We start from the raw sequence: 15783 nt of genomic DNA, 5'->3' as shown, positions 1-15783 counted from the left end.
AAGTAGCACATTCCCCTCTTTCAACAAAAAACAGTGCGTCGTTGCACTACCCACACTCTTTTCTACCTTGTTGTATATAACACACATTCGCTTCGATCGCGTATATGTAGTCTAGGACCTGCTTCCAGGTCGCTGGAAATTCATACGCATTACGCTCATTTTTTCGATGATGATTATGAGAAATAGAATAAAGTCACTCGTTTGGAATATCTGCCTCCTTTGAGATATCGTCTGCTGGTGAATCCTTGTAGTTGTTCAGTGTACTTAGCCAGTGATGCCTAAATCGGGGCAGTCTTTTGTATATTTGTTGCTGCTTTCGTGAACGACTTGATAAACCGCATTTGTCTGTAGGGTTCACACGTTTGTAAATACCGTTGAGGCCCTATATGACCAAGCGATGAAACTAGTCATGGTCACCAACAGGTACCACTTAGAAAAGAACCATTATGACCATAGTTTGAATTTTTGTTCTTGGTATAATATCCCTCCCAACGCCGCTTCATTGCCATTGCCTGCCAAGTATGCAATCCATAACGCTGTTCATACACGTGCCCTTACCCTCTGTCCCTTTCCCTGCAACCTCTTGTACACACATTCCCTCCAACCCCTCAATGCGTACATGCATCTAGATAAGGTGCTTGCTCCTGAAATACGCCCTAAGGTAAATAATCTGCCACGCACCCAGTCCAACAAGCATGCCCATGGTGCCAACAGCAAACCACTTGACTCTCTCATTGGTACTCTCATTCGTATCCCTAAGCCTCTGCTCACGCCACCTCAGGTAATCCATTTCCCTGACAATCTCGCCAACGACCTCTTCGATCCTACGCAGTTCGGCCTCGACGGGCTTGAGCTTCTCGCTGGCAGAGATGGCGTTCCAGTCCTTTGCGTCGGCACCAATGTCAATGTCGAGTTCGACATGGCGGGGCTTGATTGACTTGGACGACGAGGCAGATGTGAAGACGTTGGCGAAGCAGACGTCGAAGACCGAGTCGGCGTGCGAGGTGAATGCGTAGCGGTTCTCACCTACTACGTCCTTGGGGCGGTGGTAGTCATTGCCCATTGCATCGCGGATCTAGAAGATTTCCTTGTCAGCAAAATGTCCCGTTGCTAAAATGCTCGTGTGTATGCGATGTCAAATTGCAATTGAGCCCGTGTATCGTGCCTGGATTCAAGAAAAAACATACATGCATATCAACCCTCTGGCCATCTCCCCTGTACCCATCCAGTATCGCCGTAACAACCACCAACTGCTCTTTTGCAACAAAATTCCTAATGCATCGCTCGTATCGGGCAGAATCGCGCTCAGCTACTGGATGAAGGTCGAATTTGAGGGCCGCAGTGAGAGGGAGAAGGGCAAGCAGCAGATAGCTGACGAGGCGTGCTAACCGGTCCATTGTTGAATTGGTTGGGGTCCTGGGATTTGTTGAGAGCTGCAGCGCTTGCAAGCCCGACGTTTTGTTGTGCCTCTCTCTCTTGCTCTTGAGAGGGCGCTCGTGGAATTGTACAGCTGTCGCAAGGGGAGCGCGGAAGGACAGATAGTCCGATTGTAAACTAGAGCCGATGCGGGTAAAGGCGCTGGTGGGGCCCATGCACCCTGATGGTACCCTCGACATCGACAACACGTGGATACTGCTACACCATGGTACAGAGTACGACAGGAAATAAACTTCATGTTACATCAAGACTAATAATACATCGCCAACCATCTAAAACCCAGAATAATTGCAGAAAGCGCTCAAAATGCACAAGGCCATCAAACTAACCCCACCCTTTCACCAAGCAGTCGTCCCCCCATCAATCTTCAAATCATGCCCCGTCATATAACTACTCCCACCACTCAGCATAAACAATCCTACCGCCTTATATTCCTCCGGCTTACTCAACCGTCCTAGCATACTATTATTCTCCCACTCCCTTGGATCTGCCTCGCCCGCGTCAAAATTCGCCTGAACCATCGGCGTAACAATATGCCCCGGACTCAGCGAATTAACTCGAATTCCACCAGATCCGTCTTCGTTCTTCCTTCCCCACTCCATAGCCAAGTTGCGTGCTAGTTGGACGACTGCTGCTTTTGAGGAGTTGTACACGGGGGCGAGGAAACCCCGGTTTGCGATGGTGCCGCTCATGGATGCGACGAGGCAGATTGAGCCTTGGATTTTGTAGCGCAGCATTTGGCGGGCGCATTCGCGGGCGGTGAGGAAGACGCCGGTGTAGTTTACTTCGAGCATTTTTGCAATGTCTTCTTTGCGGAAGTCGAGGGCTGGGGTGACTTGTTGGACTGCTGCGGCTGTGTAAAAAGTTAGTTGGTTTGTAGTGACCGCTGGGTATGGATCATGTCTTACCTGCGATGAGGCCGTCGAGTCTTTGTTTCTGATCTGCGATATCTTGGATACATTTTTGGATGGCTTCGTCGTGTGTGACGTCGACGGTGTGGTATTCCAGACCTGCACCATTGGAGCTGTTCGCTCTTGCTTGCGCTTCTTGAAATGCTTTAGAAGGCTCTGGTAATTGATCGAGACAGTGGACTCTGCCACCAGCTTCTACAAGACCTTCTGCCATACATAGTCCTAGGCCATTACCTCCGCCTGCCGGGATTTTAGCATCAACCATAAATGCACATGGGCTCTATAGATTGAACGGCATTTTGTACCTGTAACGACGAAGACTTTTCCAGAAAGATCGAAAGGGCCAAGTCTCTTTTCTCCTCCGTTCTCAGCCTTGTTGCGTTGAACCTGAGGTAAATCCGCGTCTAGATTAGACGCAAACATCCTCCGCTGAAGAGACGCTGTAACCGGCCGTATGCGGAATACGGGCGGAACCGGACGTGCAAAGCGGCGCATCAACATATTTGAAGAGCGAAGAACAGCCATTATTCGTATTACTCGTTCGAGAAACAGTTGAAAAAGACCTTATAGGAAGAATGAAGAATATACAAAGTAAAGATACGAAGCCACCACAATAGCCAGGAAACAGGACTGCCAGGAACCTATGTACAAGTACATCTCATGACAATTAAAACATGATGTAATAGCGCCTCATATGCTTCCCCTTTCCCTTGGCCTTGCAAATGCAAAAAAAGAATATCGTGCCTTGCAGCCGCGGGCAATCCCAAAGGTACTACTACTACTACTACTATTCCATTTCGCACCCAACCCTTGCCCGACGCAGGGCTAGTCCCGACAAACGCGCGCCTCCCAATTGGCAAAACACTCCAAACAAACTAAATTCTGCGCAGCCCGCTGCACCCTTTTTCATGCAAGAAATCTTGCTTCGCCAAAGTTGGATTGCGGCGTAGTTGGTTCAGAGTGGGTCCTAGATGCCCGATAAAGCGGGGCTGAGGAGCCGCAGGGCCGGGTGTTGTGGGGTGTGTGATTGGATGGGGTTGTGCTACGACAGGTCGACATCATTGTGATTTAACATGGCATTTTTGGCCAAGCTGGTCATGCGGAATTGGGCATTTGCCCATGGTCAGGTATATGTAATTGTTGTGTCGGTGTGGAGAATGGGCGTGAATCGTGTCAAGCCATCTATGTCAAGGTTCCACAGCGTTCCATGCTTAGGTGGATCCGCGTTATGTTGACGATATCAGGAGAGGAATACGAGAGAGCGGGAAGTGAATTTTTCCGGGGAAAGTTTTTCGATGTGATGCTCTGCTCGTAGAGTGCTCGCTGGCAGTGGTCGCTGTTCGCAGCCTGACAAATGTTGGAAGTTGGTAAGAGATGCCAGGCGTGGAAAGTATCAACATCTAATTGTTAATAGTAAACCGTGATCTTCATTCAGCAACGTCATTATCTTAGATAATCGCAGGTAGCACCAAGCTAAACTCGCATTAATCGAACAATCCACCACGTTATTTCCTCAACTCCCCATGCTCTACCTCAGCCCCATCTTTGACATACACGTCCACCCCCACCATATCCTCATCACTCTTCATAATCTCCCCAACCACAAGTGCCTGCTTCCTCTTCTCACTCATCTTATACAAATACTGCATAATTAGAAATGTAGCCCAGCACCCAACAATAAAGCAAATATTAACCGCATACCCCTTCGTCCACCTCGGACCATCGACAATCGGAAATACCGTAATGGGATAAAACGAAAACACCGCCCACCCGGCAGTCAGCATCGCGCCAACGGTCACTGCACGTGCCTCAGCATCATCACGCAGCGCCATGTTGATAAAGGGCATGAGTATGGGTGTTATCGCTGCTGATACGCCAAGAAGGTAATAGCAGGCAAAGTGGTAGCCCTTGGGTATGTTCCAGACCAAGAGCGAAATGTTTGCTATGATGTAAATGGCTTGGACAATGGAGAAAATGAACCAGAGCGGGTACACCATGCAAAGTGAGGTTGCGAGTAGAGCGGCAAACACAGAAACACCCTGAGCACCGGTAGGGATGGTGTTGATCTGCGGTACAGTGTATGCGCCTGGGTGCTTTGCCGTGAGATCTTTAAGCCAGATGGCCATTTGTCCGTGGGGGTAGGACGAAGATAGGAAACTGTTTCTGGGTGTTAATGGAAATAGAGCCTGGTGTAAATGAGATGGAGACGTACAAGGTATAGCAGAGCATGCCCATGTAGAATTCCCAGCGTGTGAATGTGCGCTTGGCTACGGTCCAGCTTAGCTCTTTGCTGGGCTGCACACCTGCGTTGACCATGCGAGACCGAGCTAATTCGTGCTCTTTGGGCGTGAGCCACCATGGCTTCTTACTACTTGGAAGACCGGGGAAAATCAGGTACCCGGCTAAAGCGATGGGTAGGGAAATCACCCCGTCTATGATGAATAGCCAGCGCCACCCAGCCATGCCATGGACCCTACCAAACGTTAGGATAGGGCTTTTTCAAAGGTCACAGGCTCAGTAACTCACCCGTTTAGATTCTTGTAGGCTGCAGCTTGTAGGTAGCCACCAAACATGACGGCAATATTGTTAGAGACGTACCAGACTCCAGTGCGCTTGAACACCTCTTCAGGCCTGTACCAAGAACCCAAAACGTACGTCGTACCGGATGCCACGGGAGTTTCGAGTAGACCAAGTAAGAAGCGAGTACCGTATATATCGTTTCTGCTGCGCATCTGACTCTGGCAAAAAGTCACAATCGACCAGAGTACTTCCATGGTGGGCAGATAGTACTTTGCGACTCTCGGTCTAGAAAGGAGCAGCAAAGAAGGAACCTGGAAGACAAGGTACCCCACGTTGTAGAAAGTGTCGAAGAGCGAATACTCGTTTCCATACAGTTCGAGCTCCTCTTTCATACCGGAAACGTAGGCGTTTTTGATGTTTGACGAGTCGAGCCATTTCAGGAAGACTGCAGGTGTCAGCTCTTAGTTTGCATTTGGGAATATTCTGACAAAGTTACATACACATGAACGAGCAGAAAGTCAAGAGGCATGCGTCCATCTTCCTCAGAAGCTTTCTCTCTTCTGGCGGATAATGCTTAGGGTACCATTCCCAAAGGTACATCCACGCTTTCCATGGTGATCTCTTGGGTGCCTCGGCTGGCGCAATGACACTAGTATCGAACTCGTCTATCCTGTCGGCGACGCCAACGGTCTCGCTCTTAGGCTGCGTACCCGCCATTATTGTCGTAGTGTCACCGCTGTTGTTGTTGTTATGGATGAGGTCAATATACCTCGGTGTGATTTCGGGGAGATGGGTGCAAAAAAGACGGGGCCCTTGTGAGATGAGATGCAAACATTAGCTCGTACCCCAGAATTTCGTCTAATAAATAGCTCCCGCTGCTGTGGACAAAGACCTGGGAATCGAGTGGGGGATCTGGGAAAACGGGCACCGGGTGATTCCTGTTTTTGGATGGCTGCTGCGGGGACGGGTCCTCCGTACGCGGTTATCTCGCATCTGCTACCGGAGACGGGAACACCCTTGCGTCAGGCGGCCACCAGCTGCCGGGAGGCTGGCATGGCGACGGATAAAGTGTGGAGTAGCGAATTGAAACTCAGACTCTTATGTGAGAAAGCTGCTTGGCGAGCGTGGCATGAAGGTAGCGTATGGTTTTACGGAGGGACTAGATCCCTCGGCCCGTTGTTCGCCTAAATTCACTGGAGGAAAATTTCGATACAGGATGCTGTGTGAAGAAACTGTGCGTTGTACATGACGCATATTGAATCCTTCTTTGTCGGCTGAAAAATTGGCAAAGAAGCTGGCTTGCATGCATGACGCCATACAGGCACTAGCTACATGGAGAATTCAAGTAGGATAAGATCCCTCTTTGAACTGCGTTGTCTCAATCCCTTGCTTCATATCACGTCACTAGGTTAAAACCATGATAGGAGTTTATCCAGATACAGGCATGTCTTACTGAACTACATTAATCTACTTGATACAAGTTCGACTAGAAGTATACTAACATAGTCCACACACTGTCTCCTATTTCAAGGCGGCTATCATCTTGAACAGACTATTCTCAAGAGTGACGGGCGATCTGATAGCCGACCAGTTGTAGTTGAGTATGCCCCAAGCTTCATCTGCCCCAACAAGTGTGTTGGGCTGCCTATTCGGTCGCGTTTGGAGGTAGAAGCTACCGCAAAGCTCCCAATGCTGCCAGCCAACCTTGTACTCTTTGACCATCTCCACCAGACACTTGGCATATGTTGTTTGGTTCCAGTAAACGCCGTTGTTGATGAAGCCCCATTCGGAAATGACCATTGGAAAGACGTACTTGGTCGCTGGGTCACTGGCATTGACCGCCTGGAATCCATTCTGGTACCATTTTCTCTTGAACGTCTGGCAGTTGTCTTTCGTTCCCTCGAAGTCGTACTTGTGAATCTCTAGCACAATCTTGTTCTTCCACGCAAAGTCACTTGGGATAAACGTGGCCTTCTTATTGGCAGTAGAGGTACCAGCAGTTCCACTAAGCGTCTTGCCGAGTGGAATAGGGTCGATATAGGTATCGTAGGAGAGTCCGGAGAAGAATATCAGGGCATCTGGGTCAGCTTGGTGAACGGCATTGGCAGCACTCGTCATGTGGATGTACCACGTATACCAGTCTACAGGCTCAGCGCCCTTAGCGGACCGCAGCTCATTGCGTAAACCTATTGAGGAAAATGTGGGCCAGTTTTCCTTTGCCTGGGTCTGTTAGCTTTGAGCAAGAGTGTTGGCCGTGGAATGTACTTGCGTGTTTCGTGATGAACGCCAAACCTCGCTTCCATTTTTCAACATCAAAGTATCTTTCTCCAAACCACCCATTTCCATCGTTCTCGCCGCAGCACCAGAAAGCCTTGCTTACGTGGTTGTCAAGGTGGAGAACAATACCTTGGCGCGCCAGCTCTTTAGCGACAGCATCCCAAACCTGCAGTCTAGTAGTGTTTTTGGTGAATTGCGGATTGTTTTTCAAAATAGAGCTTAGAACATTCGTCCCATTGGTACCAGGAATAGCTCTTAGGACGCTCTTCTCTAAGGTCTGATTTGGGCTGTTTGCTAAGTAGTCATCGATCATCTCAATGGCAAATGGCATTCGCACAGAATTAAGACCGAGCTTTGGGAACCAAGATACAATTTTTTCGATGGAGGAGTGTTGAAGGCCTTCAGGTATCATGATCTCTTGGTGACCTGGCCAATTCGTCGACATGAAGTGGAAGACATTTCCTTTGGCGTCGATGATGTCTCGGCCCTTGGTGGATAATGGAAGTGTAGGGGCTGCCCTTTTCGACTCGTGTTGCGGCACAGCAGTGGCCAAGGATCCCAACAGGAGTCCCCAGATGATACAGAAAAACATCTTGAGAACGAAGATGCGAAGGATTTGACCAGGCCCCCAGCGGCACTCTTATCTTTTTACATACTGTCTCTGGGCGAACCGTAATTTGGGGATAATTTAATTTATAGTGGCCATACTAATTATTCCGTGTGTCAAGTTACGCCTAGGGGCCCCAGACGTTTTTCATAGCAAGACATGCCGAACGTATACCAATAGCCGTGCCCAGTCTAGTAGGGATTATCGCAAGTCCCAGCATTTACCGAAAACAGTAGCAAACGAAAGATGCAAACTTCGACTGCGGTGACGTTCCTGTAGCGGATGGATTACCTTGGTCGTAAACGGGCAGGATGCGGGCATCGGAACAATGCAGATCCCATGACTAGTCATCAGCCCAACTTTGTTGGAACGAGATAACCCGACGTCGTTGGAATAAGCCACGAAAATATGCGCGCGTCTACAAATATGAGTTTGGTGCCTGATGAGGCTACTTCTATTGGCATTTCCCCCGTTGCGTTTCTTTCAACTCTAGTCAGCACCCCAGGAACTATTGTTCAACCTATTTTGAACATCACCGCGTTGAAAGGCCGTCTAAACTCCCAGGACGTCACCACTGCACCTGTCGCAGACATAGTCAGCTCGCCCGTGTTGACCAATAAGTGAAAAAAATGGGTGACGCTGTGCAAGAAGTCAACGGGAATGTCCCAGCCGCAAGGTAAGAAACACTCTGTTCACGCTGATGGTAACCTCTTCTAACCCGTCATATCCAGTATCAAAAACATCGATCTCAGCGCTATCTTCTCGGAAAACGTCCTCGCCAAAATAATCCAAGTAGCCCAACGAGGCCTAAAGAAACCAGTTGCGTAACTCTCTTTCCCCAACCACCAACTCAATACTCCCCTTTGGAAACCACTCAATCTAACAAAAACCCCTAGGCCCCCTTACCCTCCTACCCCCACACAGTTCCCCAAACAGGACCCAATGCCGGCCGCTACGAAGAACGCGAAGCCCTCTTCTGGACCTGTGGTTTCTTCCCAGGCAGCATCTACGCCCTGCTAGAGCGCAGCATGAAATACCCACAAGTCCTGTCTTTGCCCCCCCAGTTACGCCCGACAATCCAAGAATATCTCTTGAAACTCGGCCGCCACTACAGCATAGCCATTGCCCAAATGTCCAGCCGAACAGACACCCACGACATGGGCTTCATCGTGCAACCCGCCCTGCAGCGCGACTGGGAACTAACCGGCAACAAAGCGAGTCTGGCTGCTGTTATCAATGCTGCTGAGGCACTCGCGTCGAGGTACGATGAGCGTGTGCAGGCGATACGGAGTTGGGACGTCGCAATCAACGATCGGTACAGCATCACCGACATGGAAGAAAACTTTCTCGTGATAATCGACAGCATGTGCAGTACGTCCCCCTTCCCTCCTAGTTTGCAACGAAACTGACCAAAAAAAAAGATCTCGACCTCCTCTACTTCATCGCCCACACAACCTCCTCCCCCCATCTCTCCCACATAGCCACCACTCACGCCACCCGCATAACCCACGAAATCCTACGCGAAGACTACTCCTCCTACCACCTCGTCAACTTCTCCCCACGCACGGGTCTCGTGCAGTCCAAAATGACGAATCAGGGCCACGCCGACGCATCGACCTGGAGCCGCGGACAGGCCTGGTCTGTAATGGGTTTCGCGCAGACGTATGCGTGGACGAAAGACGTAAAGTTTTTGAGTACGGCGATTGGGTGTGCACGGTATTTTCTGGGGAGGTGTGGAGAGGGGAAAGGGAAATGGACGTGTGAGTTGGTGCCGAGGTGGGATTTTGATGCTCCGATTGTAAAGGGAGAAGTAGAAGAAGAACAGGATAGTGAAAGGGGACCCCTACGAGATGTGTCTGCGGGAGTGATTGCTGCGAATGGGTTATTGATTATACATCAAGCACTGCAGGGGTTGGATGCTAAGACTGCGGCGGAGATGGCGGGTGGAGTTGATTTTCTGGAGATAGCGTTGCAGATTGTGGCGCAGACAATTGAGTATGCGTATGATATGGATTTGGCGTTGTTTGAGGTGCGGGGGGAGGGAAAGGTGAATGGGGGTGCGGCTGGAGGGGATGTGGTGGTCAAGGAATCGTCGTTTGATGGAATACTGCGACACAGTACGACGAATTGGAATGAGCATGCGCACCAAAAGTACAAGGATCACGGGCTTGTGTACGCGGATTACTATTTGCTGGAGTTTGGGAATAAGCTGTTAAGGGCAGGGCTAATTTAGCGGCTTTCTCTTATCTTTTCCATACTATAAACAGAATTAACTATAGTTAGTTACATAACAATATTCCATGTTACTGTTTTGATACTACATAATTTAAAAGAAAAACGGTTAGCTCCCAACGATGCGTTTGGCAGTGCTAAACAAAAACGAGAACCCTATAAAGCACAATCACTTGGATTGCTGTTTACATCGAAGACATGTACAAAAGGCTTTTGCAGCAAATGTACGTTACATGTAAGGAAAACGCTAAACTCATGATCCAATTCCATCCCATCCCATTCCAATCCAATCCAACCGAATTCAACTGAACTCAAGTCAATTCAATCCATGCCATGTACGCCTCCACTCCTTTGTTTCGCCTGCTATAATAGCAACAACAACAAGAACCAGAATCTCGCTGTAATGCACAAAGAGGGAAGCCACATTTACGATAATGTGTGTGTGTGTATGTTTGTGACGCCTGCAAACTCCGCCAATGGATAAAAGTACGCAAGAAGAATCCCGTGGTCTCGTTTGTCTATACCAAGTCGCTTGCAATGCTAGAAAGGACAGATGAAACGAGACAAGGATATGCCCCTCAATGCGCCAGAAACCAGAGTCTATAGTTGGAAAACGGGAGACGAAGAGCTAATAATTCGAGGTGAGAGACGGGCAGGTTTAGTGGTCGCCCTCGTCAATCTCTTCCTCTTTGCCACCAGCTGTAATGGCGATGCGCTTTTTGGGCTCGCCCCATAATTGCTGGAGGACTTTCTTCTTCTGGCCGTCTCGGAGGTTTTTGAGAAATCCATAGGTTCCTGTGAGGTCGTTGAGCTGTTGCTCCAGGCCGAAGCTGTTGCTCTGTGCCCGACGGATGAGGGGGCTGATGAGGTTTTTGCGCGCCTTGTCCAGTTGGTCTTTGACGGAGTGGATGATTTGGATGTGGCCCTTGAGCTCAGATTTGTTGATCAAAGTGGATGCGCGGACATCCTTGAGGAGCTTCAGGTTCCTCTCGTACTTTTTAATCTTCATCTTGTTGTTGATGGTCATGCGCCACATGGACGCGAGGAACTCGTCTTTCCTGTTTGCAAGCGAGTCCTCTTCCTTCGCAACAGAGCGATGGAGGTTGTGGAATTGCCTGTCCACGCTTTCGAAGAGCTGGAATAGCACGTCTGCGCGCGCAAGCTCGTTTGCAATGTTCTCTTCTAGCGTGGAGAGGAGATAGTCAAACGTGCGTTGCAGGGTGGCTTTGGAGCGCTGCTGGGTAGTGTGGCCGAGGACGTCATTTACCACACGCCCTATCGCTGTGGGTGAGCCATTGCGCTCAAGCAGGCCGATCTTGCTCAGACCTCCATGCACATTTCCGATGATTGTATCAATCACACCAATCTTGGGACCTTGTATGCTCTGCAACTCGCGCTTGGCCCACTCCATGGTGATAAGGATGCTACAATCATTAGTGGGTGTGTGAGCGTCGAGCGATGTATACCTACGAGTCCATATCACCGTCCACATTTGTGAAGAAGCTCGTAATCTTCTCAGACAAGATCTTGAGGCTGTCGCCCAAGTCGTCGAGCTGGTCAATGATGACCGAGGACGCCGACATATTTGTCGCTCGAACGCTCTCTCCTAAATCTTGGACAGCGATACTTGCCTCTGCGAGCTCGCGCGATCGCGGTATTACATTTTCAGACGCGTAGAGAAGCGGCTCAAACTGCTTGGCCATGTTGGCGACGTTTGCGACATCTGGAATTAGGCTGGCTGTCCAGGGCTGCAGAAGGATCCATGATAGCAGGACCGTTGCAACGGTAAGAATGACGTTTGCTCTTGACTTAGTGAAGATGTGAAGACCACTGGCAAAAGTAGAAATGGTGTCTTCAATGGGTGCGGTACGAAACTTGGCTTCTCCTCTGTAAGCAAAGCGCATGACTAGGGCTGTCAGTTTCTACAGCGCGCATTGATGGAGACGACTTACAACCCTCTGCTGGACCGTCCTGGTCATGATGCGACAGCTCCAGCTCCTTTCCTGGGAGCGCGCATGGGCTTGGGGTGGGCGGGGTGGGGTGATCGTCGGCGACGATGGGACTCTGGAGGCGCGAAGCGATGCTGGTGGACAGGAACCTCTGTTCTTCTTCTGGTATGGGCTCTGGACTTGTGCGTGGCGTCTGCTTGTATGGCGACTCGGGCAATGGTATGCGCGAGGGAGTGACTTCGCGATCAGTGCGGTACTCGAATGGCGACCTGGAGGGGCTGTTGCGCATTGCGCTTTCGCCCAGCAGCGACTTGCGGTACCAGTGGTTACTGGACTGTGATTTTTGCCAGGCCGGAGGGGCCCAGGGCCCGTCCGACTCGGTCTCGGAGTCTGGGTCGTCCTGGGGTACGCTCCATCGCGACGAGTGCATGTTGGAGCGGCTGCTGTAGGCCGAGTGCATGCTGCGCTCGGGGTCAAAAGCCTCGAGCGAGGCGCTGAGAGAGGGGATGTCGTGTTCATACAGACTCCCGCGATCCATTGTGTCAATCATGCTGGGGTGCGCCGTGGTGGGCTGCGGTTGCTGTATCGATAACGGAGGGTGTGGAGGGGAGGAGGCTGGTGCGCAATCGGGATTACTGTAAGTACGCTGGGTCCACTAGGTCGAGGGTCTGCGGGTCTGCAGGCACACGGGGAGCACCCTTGTGACGCGACAATCGGGGCGAGCACCTTGCAGCAATGTCGAGGGTGCCTAGCGCTTGGGGCAAGTGAGCTTGAGAGAGAAGAGAGAAGGGCGAGCGGGAATGCGCTCATGGTGCAAGCAAGTACAGGCTGGAGCAGGCCCGTCACCGCTCCCTCTGGAATGCGATAAGCTAATTAGCCCGACTGTGCAAGATCAACGGCGGCCAGCGTGCTGCCTGCTGCCCTGCTACCCTGCTGCCCACTGCCTACCGCTGCAGCGGGGTGAAACAAGAGTGGCTGGGCTGGATGGTCACATGGTTGGCTGTCGTCTCTCCGGCCTAGTGCGGGGAAGACTGACGGCTGCTGGCGGATTACCGCTCGCCATGCTGCGCCCGCCTTGCACGGCTACGATGCATGCGGCGGCCATGACAGGAGCTTAACGACACTCGCCATATTACTTACATGCAGTCTTACCCTCTTCCACTCCGACTGTCGTGGTACGCCATGCGGGGTTGCGCCCCTCCGATTGGCTCCAGCCACAGGCGACACGCCCAGCGCGCGGGGGGATTCTATGCCAATGCTACTGGGAGCACGGCGGGCGGGCGGGCGGGGCACGGGCACTGGCATCGCCCAGACTCGCTGCCCTCGACGCCTGCCCGTGTAGTGTATACACACATATGTGTGTATGCAAAATCCCACCCCGCATCTCCACCAATGTGTAGAGATAGCGCAAGACACGCACGGCCAAAACAAAAAACGAGACCATCGGCATCATCTATAGCAGTGCGATAGAGGGACTGATGGTGGCGTGCGATAGGCAACGCTAGCGCAGTCGGAGCTGCCCCAGCAAAAAGTAATAATCATGTGCCCTCCTCATACGTTGAGCATTGCTCAATGCGCTTCCAAAGCCCACTTTAGAATGCGCGATAAAGAGAATACTGGATATTTTTATCGCGGTAAAGGCGGCGTAAAAACCCTCGCTGGCGACATGGGCTCAGAGGTGAGTGTACCATGTCTGGATGCTCGAGAAGGAAGGACTGAAGGAAACAATATCGATGACTGTATGAAAAAATTGATGACGAAAGACGTTGAGAGATGATGCGATAGACTAGAAGACTGTTGACTTGGTAAGAAAGAAATAGCAAAAGCTAAGAAGCTCAATGGTGGCCTTTCGCTCTTCCACACCTCCCATCCAAGGTGCTGCTGCTGCAGTAGCAACAGTCGTGGTGCCAAATGTAAGAAAGCTGAAGTTAGTCAGATGCATTAGCTGAGGCCTTGCAACAAAAGCATGTGCTATGCGACCGTTTGCAGGCTGATGTTGAAGCTGGTAGAGTGATCACAGCCTGCAAGCTGCTCTTTTTACTTGACGTATGACGCACGGGCCGCCCGGCGCGACATTGGCCGGAACTGGAATATTCAGCATCGTCACTTTGCAACATCGCCGCCCACCACACAACACGCCGCCATGCCTCCGAGATTAAATATTGCTGCCTTCACGCGACCAATTGCCTTCCGACCGAGGCCCCAGGTGCAATACCCTGCTCGATCAGCACTTCGACTGCCATCGTCGCAATGGCGCCTGTATTCTGATTCAGCCAAACCACCAGCCGCGGACCGCTCCAAGCGAGAAGATGCAAAGCCCATTGAGCATGTCTCCGAAGAGGCGGCTGCCATGGCCAAGACCATGGGCGAGCAGGGACCTGATCTCAGCCAGGGCACTCCAATTGAGGATGTGAGGTCACAACCACCACACATTGCCACAGATATGCTGACAGCCGACTAGGTAGTCAAAGGTGACAAGGCCGCACAAGAAAACTTGCCCAAGGTTATGCAAGACAAGCTCACTTCTCAAAATTCCAAGACGACACCAAATACAGCGCCAAAGGGCTCACGATCATACTCAACCATGACGACTCAGACCAACGGCAACAGTGGATTGGATATGGGCCTAATCAATGCTCAGAACGCCTCAAAAGCACCCGCCATACCAGGTCTCAAGTTTGAAATGCCTACTCTGCCACTACCAAAAGACGGCCATGTCAAGCATCGCCATGATCCAGTAGTCGACCAGGTTACCAATCTGCTCATGCGACATGGCAAGAAGAGCGTTGCAGAGCGGGTACGTCATTTCCGTAATACAATCTAGCGTACATACATCTAATAACAAGAACAACAGAACATGGCATTGATCCTTCAACACCTCCGAACGTCGCCCATCCCCACCATCAACCCCTCCAGGCCACTGCTTCCCGGTGCGCCCCCGCCATCACACCTCCCTCTCAACCCCGTCCTCTATCTTACACTGGCCATTGACTCAGTCGCACCCCTGATGCGCATTCGAAGTCAGAGAGGTGCAGCTGGAGGAGGTGTCGCTCTTCAGATTCCTGTGCCTCTGGGTCAGAGGCAACGGCGGCGCGCAGCCATCCAGTGGATCATGGCGGCTGCCTCAAAGAGGAGGAACATGGGCAGTGGCAAGAACAGTTTTGCCCAGCGAATTGCGCAGGAGCTTATTGCAGTAGTACAGGGCACCAGCGGTATCTGGGACAGGCGCAACGCCATTCACAAATTGGGCGTTGCAGCGCGAGCAAATATTGTGCTTCCCAGGAAGAGGTAAAAGTATTAGTTAGCAAAGCACAACATGCCGTTAGTAACGCATCAATGTACATTATTTCTATGAGTGCTCCGGCTAGAGACTGGGCGAGTACATGTCTCTGCATAGGGCGTCATGGGTTAGCACAGCCACATGCACATTTGCTCCACGCGGCCCCGTATTCTGCCACAGGCTCCTTTCACATGCGATGCCTGGACGAGGCAAGATGGGGCTGGGACTGAGATGCCCACGCGACAGCTGGCGAAGCGACGCCGTGCCTGTATATGCACACAGTAGATAGTCGGAGACGCTTCCTGTTCTGTTGCATGCCGCACCTCAGTTCCTGCGCCAGCGGCATAGGCAGAGCGCGGTGGTGATCTTCGCGTGCCAAGGCTTGTCAAACCGCCAGATGCTGGAGGGAGGGATGGTCCGATGCCCACTTCCCACCGCCTAGACCAAGAGCATCCGCGACCGTCGACTCGCGCTGACTGTCGCCGCCCCCAGGAGCCTTCTTGTCTCAAGCTTGCTGTCCCTTTTCCATATGTCGTCGGCATCCATCAATCTGCTAGGGAACAACTTGTT

The 15783-nt window shown here is 51.3% G+C and overlaps 7 protein-coding genes across 7 annotated transcripts; 2 read left to right on the top strand and 5 right to left on the bottom strand.

Annotated features, from left to right (window-relative positions):
* Positions 1–409: 409 nt before the first annotated feature.
* COCSADRAFT_133685 (uncharacterized protein) lies at positions 410–1506 on the bottom strand. Its single transcript, XM_007697686.1, has 2 exons — positions 1188–1506; positions 410–1075 (listed from the first exon to the last, which is right to left on the bottom strand). The coding sequence occupies exons 1-2, from the start codon at positions 1395–1397 to the stop codon at positions 626–628; spliced, it is 660 nt and encodes a 219-aa protein (XP_007695876.1). The 5' UTR covers positions 1398–1506; the 3' UTR covers positions 410–625.
* Positions 1507–1655: 149 nt separating this feature from the next.
* COCSADRAFT_33164 (uncharacterized protein) lies at positions 1656–2580 on the bottom strand. Its single transcript, XM_007697281.1, has 2 exons — positions 2346–2580; positions 1656–2290 (listed from the first exon to the last, which is right to left on the bottom strand). The coding sequence occupies exons 1-2, from the start codon at positions 2560–2562 to the stop codon at positions 1776–1778; spliced, it is 732 nt and encodes a 243-aa protein (XP_007695471.1). The 5' UTR covers positions 2563–2580; the 3' UTR covers positions 1656–1775.
* Positions 2581–3765: 1185 nt separating this feature from the next.
* Positions 3766–5922, bottom strand: COCSADRAFT_133679 (uncharacterized protein). Its single transcript, XM_007697685.1, has 4 exons — positions 5369–5922; positions 4875–5313; positions 4561–4821; positions 3766–4505 (listed from the first exon to the last, which is right to left on the bottom strand). The coding sequence occupies exons 1-4, from the start codon at positions 5583–5585 to the stop codon at positions 3854–3856; spliced, it is 1569 nt and encodes a 522-aa protein (XP_007695875.1). The 5' UTR covers positions 5586–5922; the 3' UTR covers positions 3766–3853.
* A 467-nt stretch (positions 5923–6389) lies between these two features.
* COCSADRAFT_349590 (glycoside hydrolase family 5 protein) lies at positions 6390–7764 on the bottom strand (the record flags this gene model as incomplete). Its single annotated transcript, XM_007697684.1, has 2 exons — positions 7134–7764; positions 6390–7054 (listed from the first exon to the last, which is right to left on the bottom strand). Exons 1-2 carry the CDS (start codon positions 7735–7737, stop codon positions 6390–6392), a joined length of 1269 nt encoding a protein of 422 aa, XP_007695874.1. The 5' UTR covers positions 7738–7764.
* A 492-nt stretch (positions 7765–8256) lies between these two features.
* On the top strand, positions 8257–10006 carry COCSADRAFT_133676 (glycoside hydrolase family 88 protein). The gene is made up of 4 exons (XM_007697683.1): positions 8257–8428; positions 8484–8571; positions 8649–9123; positions 9174–10006. The coding sequence occupies exons 1-4, from the start codon at positions 8382–8384 to the stop codon at positions 9983–9985; spliced, it is 1422 nt and encodes a 473-aa protein (XP_007695873.1). The 5' UTR covers positions 8257–8381; the 3' UTR covers positions 9986–10006.
* Positions 10007–10642: 636 nt separating this feature from the next.
* Positions 10643–12471, bottom strand: COCSADRAFT_80852 (uncharacterized protein; the record flags this gene model as incomplete). The annotated part of the gene is made up of 3 exons (XM_007697682.1): positions 10643–11408; positions 11455–11890; positions 11937–12471. 3 exons carry the CDS (start codon positions 12469–12471, stop codon positions 10643–10645), a joined length of 1737 nt encoding a protein of 578 aa, XP_007695872.1.
* A 1540-nt stretch (positions 12472–14011) lies between these two features.
* COCSADRAFT_33159 (uncharacterized protein) lies at positions 14012–15380 on the top strand. Its single transcript, XM_007697280.1, has 3 exons — positions 14012–14343; positions 14395–14730; positions 14788–15380. The coding sequence occupies exons 1-3, from the start codon at positions 14077–14079 to the stop codon at positions 15223–15225; spliced, it is 1041 nt and encodes a 346-aa protein (XP_007695470.1). The 5' UTR covers positions 14012–14076; the 3' UTR covers positions 15226–15380.
* Positions 15381–15783: the final 403 nt, after the last annotated feature.

The sequence above is a fragment of the Bipolaris sorokiniana genome (genome assembly GCF_000338995.1).
Source record: "Bipolaris sorokiniana ND90Pr unplaced genomic scaffold COCSAscaffold_2, whole genome shotgun sequence".
Classification (NCBI taxonomy): Eukaryota; Fungi; Ascomycota; class Dothideomycetes; order Pleosporales; family Pleosporaceae; genus Bipolaris; species Bipolaris sorokiniana.
This window is presented reverse-complemented; position numbering and strand designations above follow the sequence as displayed.

Coding starts and splice junctions, on each gene's coding strand:
- COCSADRAFT_133685 (XM_007697686.1), bottom strand. CDS start 1,397: ATGGACCGGTTAGCACGCCTCGTCAGCTATCTGCTGCTTGCCCTTCTC. Junction 1,076..1,187: donor GCCAGAGGGTTGATATGCAT/GTATGTTTTTTC, acceptor GAAATCTTCTAG/ATCCGCGATGCAATGGGCAA.
- COCSADRAFT_33164 (XM_007697281.1), bottom strand. CDS start 2,562: ATGGCAGAAGGTCTTGTAGAAGCTGGTGGCAGAGTCCACTGTCTCGAT. Junction 2,291..2,345: donor ACTCGACGGCCTCATCGCAG/GTAAGACATGAT, acceptor CTTTTTACACAG/CCGCAGCAGTCCAACAAGTC.
- COCSADRAFT_133679 (XM_007697685.1), bottom strand. CDS start 5,585: ATGGCGGGTACGCAGCCTAAGAGCGAGACCGTTGGCGTCGCCGACAGG. Junction 5,314..5,368: donor GACTTTCTGCTCGTTCATGT/GTATGTAACTTT, acceptor TGACACCTGCAG/TCTTCCTGAAATGGCTCGAC. Junction 4,506..4,560: donor GGCATGCTCTGCTATACCTT/GTACGTCTCCAT, acceptor ACCCAGAAACAG/TTTCCTATCTTCGTCCTACC.
- COCSADRAFT_133676 (XM_007697683.1), top strand. CDS start 8,382: ATGGGTGACGCTGTGCAAGAAGTCAACGGGAATGTCCCAGCCGCAAG. Junction 8,429..8,483: donor GGGAATGTCCCAGCCGCAAG/GTAAGAAACACT, acceptor CGTCATATCCAG/TATCAAAAACATCGATCTCA. Junction 8,572..8,648: donor AACGAGGCCTAAAGAAACCA/GTTGCGTAACTC, acceptor AAAAACCCCTAG/GCCCCCTTACCCTCCTACCC.
- COCSADRAFT_33159 (XM_007697280.1), top strand. CDS start 14,077: ATGCCTCCGAGATTAAATATTGCTGCCTTCACGCGACCAATTGCCTTC. Junction 14,344..14,394: donor AGGGCACTCCAATTGAGGAT/GTGAGGTCACAA, acceptor ACAGCCGACTAG/GTAGTCAAAGGTGACAAGGC. Junction 14,731..14,787: donor AGAAGAGCGTTGCAGAGCGG/GTACGTCATTTC, acceptor CAAGAACAACAG/AACATGGCATTGATCCTTCA.